We start from the raw sequence: 8,973 nt of genomic DNA, 5'->3' as shown, positions 1-8,973 counted from the left end.
TCAGGGAAACAACTCCTACATTTTTTCAAAACATTAGAAAATCCCATTTTGCTAGAGTTAAAGTTTCACAGAAACCAGAGGCTTTGTAAAAGGATTTTCATCCCTCAGTTCATCCTGTCACTTGTCCAAAGACAACATTTTCATTTCCAATCTCTCTTCTTTTATATCAATTCCATTGTATGCACCGTCCCCATGATTTCTCATAATGAACCAATTTTAGATTAGAATCACTGTAACTCATTTAAAAATTCCTCCAGAATGAAGAATGCCATTAAGAGAGGGTCTTCCCCACACAGGAAAGTGGAATCTCTGTAACAGACTCCAAAATGCCAAGGAGCTGTATGCTTCTGGCGCCACGTGTCTTAGCAAAACATAGGGAGCTGTTGTAAGTGCAAAACAAGACTCTCTGATATTTGACAGGGCTCCTTCCAAAATAAAGCATACTTATAGTAACGTCTAAAGACCATATTATAAGGTCTAAATACCTGATCCATAAACAGACGCAGCTTATAAATTGTACATGTACATCATCATCATCTTATTCACTATTAAAATAAGCAGTACTACCTACAAAATAAAGTGCTAGCCAGTGCCTTAGAGTTAGTTTGGTTTTGGGTTGTGGTTTTTTTTTTTTTAATACAACAGGAACTCCACCCGCAAATAAGCAGAATTCTGTTAAGCGTACATGCTGGATGGCTCGCTAAATCCAGAGAGCACTGTCAAGAGGTCTGTGGCAACACAACCTCGGCAGAGTCTGACTTTCAGCCAAGTCCGCCTCCCAGCTTTTGTACAGTGTGTTAAACATTTAGTGATAAGGTATTGCATAACATAATTCCCCATTTTATTTAACCGTAAGTACTTGTAACATTTGAGATAGAGACCTGCTGCCATTGCAAAATTATTGTAAAAAAAAGCTCGACTAACGATACTTTAGAAATTGGATTTACATCAAGGCCTATTCAGCTCTTATCCAGCCAAACTCTCAGGGAGAGCAGATGATCATAATTTCTTAGTCTTCAATCATGCTAGGACACTCTAGATGTTTTGAGGATCATGTGATGAACATGAAGGTTAAGAAAAGCAGAGGGGTTTCTGCTGAAATCCCACACTGGGATATTTCTGATCTAGAATTTCATCTCTCCCCATTACAGGGGAAGGAAGGTTGATCCAGCTCTATCCAGCTCTGCACTATGATGCCAGATTTTCTCCTTAAACCATCGTTACACAAACAAAAGGCAGAAGAGACAGCAGCTGTTGTGCTCAGTGATGATTACCGTTTAAGGCTGACCTAGCAGATCAGAGAAACAATGCAAACCACATGGACAGCTTCATGCCTTTGTCTTTAAAAACAAAAAAAAAACACACTGGTATCAGGATAACACGTCAGCAAGAGGGAAAGAAACACTTTTCCTACAATAGCATCGTAGAAAACATGAACAAATTAGCAGGTGAAAGGAACTTCTGGCACTGAAAACTTTTATTGGGGTCCCAACTCCAGAGTATGCTGCTCTGGTACTTCAGAGGGTGGCTGCTGTCCCCACAACTTTGTGCACCGCCCACTAACCCCATGCTATCAGATCTTTCCAAGTTGTGTCTCTTCACTTCAATATAAACTTTATTTGTTGTTAGCTAACAGCAGGTACCCCTTCTTCAGTATTTATAATGCACACTTCATTACCGCACCTGAATGCAACATGGCAATGCTTCACGTCATAGCAGCTGCACCAATTGGCAGTAATACAATGCACATCTATCCCAGAAGGCTGAACTTCACAGTGCTGTGCTCCTTTCACACCTATTCCTTTCTAATATTTCATATTTACAAAAATCCACAAACAAATGGTTTTCTTGCTAAATTTTGCCAAGAAAGTCTCGATTTAGGATTCTCTGGTGTTTTCCTCACAAGGTAGTTAAGAAACCAGAAAAAAAAACAACAACCAACCAACCCACAGCCTATCTCCAAACTAATTACTACATAATAATTTCTGACAAGAAATAAACAGGCTATATATATATGCATATATATATATAAAAAAAAGAAATAAACAGCATATATATACATACACATACACACAAACATCACTGATCCAGGACATACATACACACGTCCTGGATCCGTTTCTGGCTCCAGACTGACTTTCTGCAATACTATGCCTCAGTTTCCTCTTTTGGTTATGGCAGCTCCTACTGCAAAGGCTTTTAATTATTATTTCTACAGCACCCAGCCCTCCTGTCAGCCAGGGTGGCTCTGCGGAGCTGGCTCTGGAAGCCACCACGGCCGCAGGCTACGCGGGCTCCTGCCAGGGCGACCAGCGCAGCAAGTCATCCCACCGGGCGGGATGCCCCGGCCACACCTTTTGCCAGCCTCAGGCGGGGGCTGGCTGATGGAGCTGGTATTAGCAGTTGTGCCGCAGCACACTTAATGCATTTTTAAAAGCTTATTTCTGATTACTCAATCTAAACCCCAAGACCTATTACTATTAAAAGACTAACATAAAGCCACTTGCAGGGCTCTCAAATTTTTTTTTTTCCTTATTTCTCACAATTATTTTTTCCAACTTTAACTAAAGCATTGATGGCTCAATTACTGTCACCTTTTTAAACAGAAGCATAGCTGACCAGCTGCCTCCAAATGGTATTTAAATTGCTTTTGACCTCCAGCTTACACAGAAAAAGCTTAGTTATATGGTAAGAAGGATACGATCCCCCAACTAACGTAACAATAAAGCAGGCTGCAGTGGGAAAACAGCTTGATAGCCTTATGATTCATTTATTATTCAAATTTAATGATTAATTAAATCCTTACCAATACCCTTATGTTAAAGAAGAAAACTTACTCTGCTTCGTAATTATCATCCCTTGAACCATCTCTTCACTAGATTAGCTTTATGAAAAGGACACGTTGCAGAAACTTTCTTCTAGAAATTCAAACTCTAGTAACATATAGCATATTATTAATGAAACTATTCCATCTTTAACAAAGTATCTGGAATCTAAAAGAACAGTCCAAGACTATAAGATTCTTGACTTATAATTAAAAAAAGAAATACTGAAAAAGACTGTACGCAAATTAGCAAATTGAATTCACGTATGATATCAATCAAGCCCACTCCCACGTACCCCAAGTTACTGGAGATTATGGTTATTCTTTTTTTCTCAACAAAAAGCAGACAGATAATAAAAGTCAGTATATCAAAGCCCTTTTATAAAACCTTTCACAATTAAAAATCATGTTTACATTCCTAATGCCACTGCACAGAAGGGCTTTTTTCCCCGCCTCATACAACTGAAACCCTTTCTCAGCAGTAGATGTGTATCAATCATGGTAGTAGTTCACAAAGAAACATCACAGTACCAATTTAATCCATGGACAGCAGGAATTTATGCTATATTACTTCAAAAAGTGTACGTTAACTTATCGTTATCTCCATATATATTTAAAATACTCATGTACAACTCTGGATACATTAAAAAAACCAAAACAAAAACACCACCCTAAAACCCACCTATGTTTAGATAGCCAGTTTTTATTAAGCAAAGGCACTAATTTAGGGGGAGACTCCTACCAACTTCAGTAAAGCTAGGGTTCACCTAGGAAGTTTAATGGCCACTGTTTATAGCTCCAAGACGACAACGGAGTTTTTAATCAGATACCTGTGAAGTTCTTAAATATGGGGGAAAAAAACTCTTTTCTCATGCGTATGCATTTGAGAAAATCAAATAAACCTGAAAGACAACAATTTAGTTGTACAACTTAGGTATAGTTCCTGATTTCAATAAAGTTGCATAAAAGAGGTAACAGTACCTATTATTACTAGCCCATTAAAAATCACAATTTGTTGGTCAAGTATCATTTTTCACCTTTTGAAAAGTTCTGAAAAAAACAAGCAGCATTCAGAAACACATTAACTTCTCAAAGAAAGTTTTGCATCAAAGCTCTGCTTTTAAACTTTTATTTTTTAAACAACAACAAAAAAAAATCCTCCACTTAGGAAAGTTAAGTTGTCACCATCTTACATTTCAGAATACAAAACTGAAAAAAATCCCTGTTAAAAAAAAAGACAGGACTTCAGCCAAGTATTCAGCTACTTATTGCTGTAGTTGTAACTCAAGTCCATTTAAACCCCTACGTTTTGGTCGTTTGTAGCGAGAACATGTTTGGAACAATAGCAGCAATAGAAAACCCCTTTAAAACCTAGACATAGTTACACTGTTGAGTGAAAATTAGCAGAAACCATAACCACTGGAACATAATACATAGTTGTAAAAGTACAATTGAATTGGTAGCTAGAAAAAAAGGGTTGATTTAAAGTGCTATCCCAAGCCTTATGTGGGCCTGTGTCAGTAAAGAAAAGTCCTTTTTTCCCCACTAGCTAAAGCCCAGAACCACAGCACTACTCCAAACATAACGAATGGAGTCTTCACGCTGTCTCAATGCCTCACCTCCCCCGCCCTCCTCCAACAGGTGGAATACAGAAACTTGAAATAATTGCTAATTCCAAATTTAGGTGATATGCACAAATATACTGTTGAGCAGAGTCTGGACAGCAAACAGTACACCTGAGTTCAGTCATACAAACTAACTTTTGTAAATAGCGTTAGACGAATATATCCGTGTCTCTAATATGAATCTAGATGTATTTTCTTACAAAACGCATTAATAGAAATATTCAGGCAAATACATACCATACAATAGCAAAAGCTTTAAGCCCCATTTAATAAGATGACTTTCCGATTAAAAATAGAAGGCAATTAAGATTTACTCAAAATTACAATTAAGAAAAGCTTTCACAGTGCCATATTGAAACTGTCACAAAGTTAAGAAAATACTGATATCAAAGTACAATCACAATGTTAAAGTAGACAAAACTACTATACAAGGGCATATCTTGTAAAATTAAAAGGAATGAACACAACATAGGGGACATCTCACGTCCCTGCTCTACATATCTCATTTCCTAGTCTTCAGAGTCATAATTGTGTCTTTCTGACATCGGCAGAAGTCTTGTTAAAACTAAGAGGTTCATTCTTCTTTGCAGACCAGATTTCAGAGCCCGATTACTTCTTGAAAATAGGTTCTTCATCACTGCACAATTTCAAAGTAGTGCAATATTGCCATGATGTGCTGAGGCATGAACACATAGCCCGTGTACAGTGCCATTCCAACAATGGAAACTAGCATGGAATCTGAATTACAGTTGAGGAAAAAAGCATTTGAAATAGTAAGTGCATTAGACATCACATAACTATAGCATTAAAACTTTTCTGGTAACTATCTTGTAACATTACATTTTTAAATCAGACGGGGTCAACTGCATTCAACAATTACAGCTGCAGGAAAAAATGACGGAACACTGAAAACTGGTAGGAGCGATTTATAGCTGAATTATGGGAGGATGCCCTGCAAAGTTATCCACTGCCTTGTCATGGACACAAGAGGACATGCTGAAGTGTGGGAACGGTGATGGAGGAACAGAAAACAGGCACTGAGAATATACAAGTTTTTACATGCATCTTCCCAGCTGTTGAGCAAGTCTTGCAGAAGCCAGCCCCATTCAGCCAAGCAGAAAAAAGTCAACCATCACAAAAAAACCCAAACCAAAACAAAAACACAGTATGAGTAGCTGTACTGAATAAGAGTTCTTAGTTGTGGATGAACTACTCATTTTTAAGCAGACAGCATTAGATGCTGACCTCAACTTCTTGGAATAGTATGACCTAATAGATTTAATTTATGATGCACAAAATACATCTGGTGTGAAAGTTGTACTGTTAGCGTAATAAAGTCAGGAAACCTCAAATCCATTTCTAGCTGCCTGTGTCCTCTATGCTTTAAGTCACTACATTATTTGGTCCGTTTCTCCATCTGCATGTCATGCTCAGACCCTTCCTCATGGGCAAGCAGCTCAATTTATGTGTCATTTGACAGTACTTCGGAAATAGAAACTGCAGGAAGAATGAAAAGCATGAGTAACACTGTGACACCCACCTTTCTAACACTATTTCACTCACAAAGCCTCAGAGCATCAGCATGGCCTGGAGTCAACTTGCGTATTTAAACAAATAGATACTCATTATTCGTGTCCTCCATCACGGCTTCCCTGCGCTTCGACGGGGCCCTGAATGTCGACCTGACGGAGTTCCAGACTAGTACTTTACTATAGTGGATCACACTGCAAAACAAACTTCACGTAAAGCTATCTGCTAAACAATCTTAAGACGACCACTTTTTTAGTTGAACTCCTAACAGGGACCTTTTGTAAAACTTATATAGAGAAGTGAGATGACAGCTTATAATGCATATACAGCTGGACCTCTGCCGAGCTCTAGGGTTCACAAAGCTTCATCTACAGAAATTATGGCATCAGCTTACCGAAAGATTATGCCATTCGAAGTTTAAAGTTTCAGAAATTCAAAAGAAGTACTCTAAATTAATAATAACCTGTTGACTTCATCCAACTACCTGCAGAGATTCAGTAAACTTAGACAGAAACACTACAAAAAGCACTGGAGATTAACAAGCGTGATAACACTGGACTCAGTTTCCACAGGTGAAACCAGAGGAGCTGCACATGCTCTGTGTCTTCGAGAAATCAAGTCACCGCAGCACACGTGTAACAAATGCTCTACGACCAACTTCCCCGTGGCAGAGCAGAGGTATTAGCTGCGCTTATTAGAGCATACTAGCTTCTTGGTGTATTTTTAGTCCCAGAAGATTATACAGTATAAGATACTAAAATGAAGGTCAACTCATAAATCCACATTTCCGTACCAGCGCTCACTTCTGATTCTGGAGCACAAGCAGCAGCGAGACGCAGCAGAGCCACACGCCGTTAGCTCCCAAGGCCGCTGTGTCCGCGCCGCATCTGTACAGCACCCAGCAGACCTGGCCCACCTACGGCGAAAGCGTCCAGTTTGAGGACAAAAAACAGTTTTGCTGACCCACGATTGCAAGCGATACTTGTGCCACTTATGACGTTTGTAAGTTCAGCGGCAATTACTTCACCCCAATATAAGTATTTTATAAAAGTAAACATACACACACACTTTGATTTACTTAAATATTTTGCACAAGTTAAAAAGCTGCATGGTTAACACAAAGGGGAAAAAAATACCCATAACTAATATAATTGCAACGAAAGCAAAGATGAGGTTTCCTCAGGATACAGACATGGCATAAAAAGAGGAAGGTATGTTAGCAGGGAACATAGTATTTTGAAAATAAGAACTCCTACCTAAATAACTGTGCACAGTAAGTCTATCAATACTAGAAAAGAGAAATAGTAAGTTATCTCCACTTTGACTGACTTTACACAGGAAAAAATGTCTAATTGCACAGCTGTAACTCGGGCAACCGAGTTTTATATAACAAAACTGACCAGTATGTCAGTAAAAGCAGGTTCTCACTACTACTTACACCCTTCTCTTTGTTAATTTCCCTCTTTGCCTCTCAACATTAATTGGAGATGGCTCAGGGTCATGCACATGAGACATCATTTTAAGTCAAGATCAAAACAGCCACACTTAAGAGAAAAATATTTGTGATGCCAAAACAACACTTGAGAGAATATACTGCCTGTATGAAAGCGCTGGGTAAAGAAGCAAACCTATAAATAGTCTTTATATAGATGCCTTCACATTAGCATCTATCAAGCTCTTCCACTCCAAAAGAGCCAAGCAAACTTACCAGCTCGAGGATTAAATACTCATCTAATAAAAATCATGTGACAAAGCACCATGCAAACGTACGCTTGCAAGGTTTTGCAGCGTGCACATTTACTTTCCACTAGGCAAAAATGCAGAAGAATTCATGAAAGGCACCTGTCCTTAACACAAACCTTGAGATGGCAGTGCAAAAGACAGGAGAAAGAACTACCGTAACTCTACAGAAGAGAAACTGAAGGAGAAACAACTTCGAGATACAAACTGACGCCGAGGAGCAGCGGAGGCGATCGCCGGACGCCCAGGGGCAGGATGCGGAACGCCCGCACGAGGACCGTTCCCCTCCCCGGGCAGCTCGTTAGTTGTGACGAGGCTGCCGCTCCCCTGCCCGCCGCGGGCACCCGCCGCGCTCGGCGCCTCGGGCCAGCTGCCCCCCGCCGCGGCCCGGCCCTCCTCCCGCCGCCCCTCGCCCCGCCGAAAGCCCCGCCGGCGGCCAGCCGCCCTCAGCGCGGCCACGGCCCAGGCGCTTCCCCGGCACCGGGTGGCCCGCCCGGCACCGCACCCGCCGGGGAGGCGGCGGCACGGCCGGCGGGGCCGCCACACCCGCCCGGCGGCCTCGGGGCGGCCCCGGAGCCGCCGCCGAGCACGACGCGGCAGGGGAGGGCAGCCCCCCGGCCCCCAGCGCCGCGCACACACACGCCCGGCCCGCCCCGCCAGGCCCCGCCGGCAGAAGGATACTGAAGACGGTGCGCTCCCAGGGCTCCAGCATGTAGAGCGCGGTGACCAGCAGGTACTGGTAGTACAGCCACGACATCTGCTTCCAGGCCGAGCCCAGCGCCATGGCGCGCCCCGCGCTCTGCCCGCCCGCCAGCGGCCCTGCGCCCGGCCCAGCCCGAGCGGAGACGGGGGGCGGTGGCAGCCCGGGGCCCGCCCTCCCGCCGCCGCCGCCGCCGCCGCCGCCGAGCCTGGCCCCGCCCCGCGCCCGCCCGGCCGCGGCCCCCCGAAATGGAGGCGGCGAGGCCCGGGGCCTCAGGCGGAGGGTGCTGCGCTGCGCAGCCACAGCGAAGCTCCTCCGTCCAGCGGTGCACGGCGGAGGCGCAGAGCGGCACAGCGGCGCTGGCGTGCCCCGCAGAACCTTAAAACCCAGCGGTGTGTGCCAGTGTGTGTCCGAGCTGATTAAATTACACGGCTGACCATGAACTTGGAGTAAGCTGCCGGCCCGAGTCATACCGAGGAAGATGGTGCTGCAGCCGATTTTCCCTCATCCTATTTAATGTGAATTGACGTTCTGGGAATCACGGAAGACCCGAA

General features: G+C 43.0%; 1 protein-coding gene across 1 annotated transcript; it reads right to left on the bottom strand.

The window, feature by feature from the left end:
* Window positions 1-3,937: 3,937 nt before the first annotated feature.
* On the bottom strand, window positions 3,938-8,583 carry SPTSSA (serine palmitoyltransferase small subunit A). The gene is made up of 2 exons (XM_075151683.1): window positions 8,401-8,583; window positions 3,938-5,187 (listed from the first exon to the last, which is right to left on the bottom strand). The coding sequence occupies exons 1-2, from the start codon at window positions 8,501-8,503 to the stop codon at window positions 5,084-5,086; spliced, it is 207 nt and encodes a 68-aa protein (XP_075007784.1). The 5' UTR covers window positions 8,504-8,583; the 3' UTR covers window positions 3,938-5,083.
* Between the last annotated feature and the right edge of the window lie 390 nt (window positions 8,584-8,973).

Source organism: Calonectris borealis, chromosome 5 (assembly GCF_964195595.1).
Source record: "Calonectris borealis chromosome 5, bCalBor7.hap1.2, whole genome shotgun sequence".
Lineage (NCBI taxonomy): Eukaryota > Metazoa > Chordata > Aves > Procellariiformes > Procellariidae > Calonectris > Calonectris borealis.
This window is presented reverse-complemented; position numbering and strand designations above follow the sequence as displayed.

Excerpts from the sequence above, each read along its gene's own strand:
- SPTSSA (XM_075151683.1), bottom strand. The coding sequence starts at position 8,503 with ATGGCGCTGGGCTCGGCCTGGAAGCAGATGTCGTGGCTGTACTACCAG. Across the intron at positions 5,188-8,400 it reads CTGGGAGCGCACCGTCTTCA|ATTCCATGCTAGTTTCCATT; the intron begins GTATCCTTCTGC and ends ACTGTAATTCAG.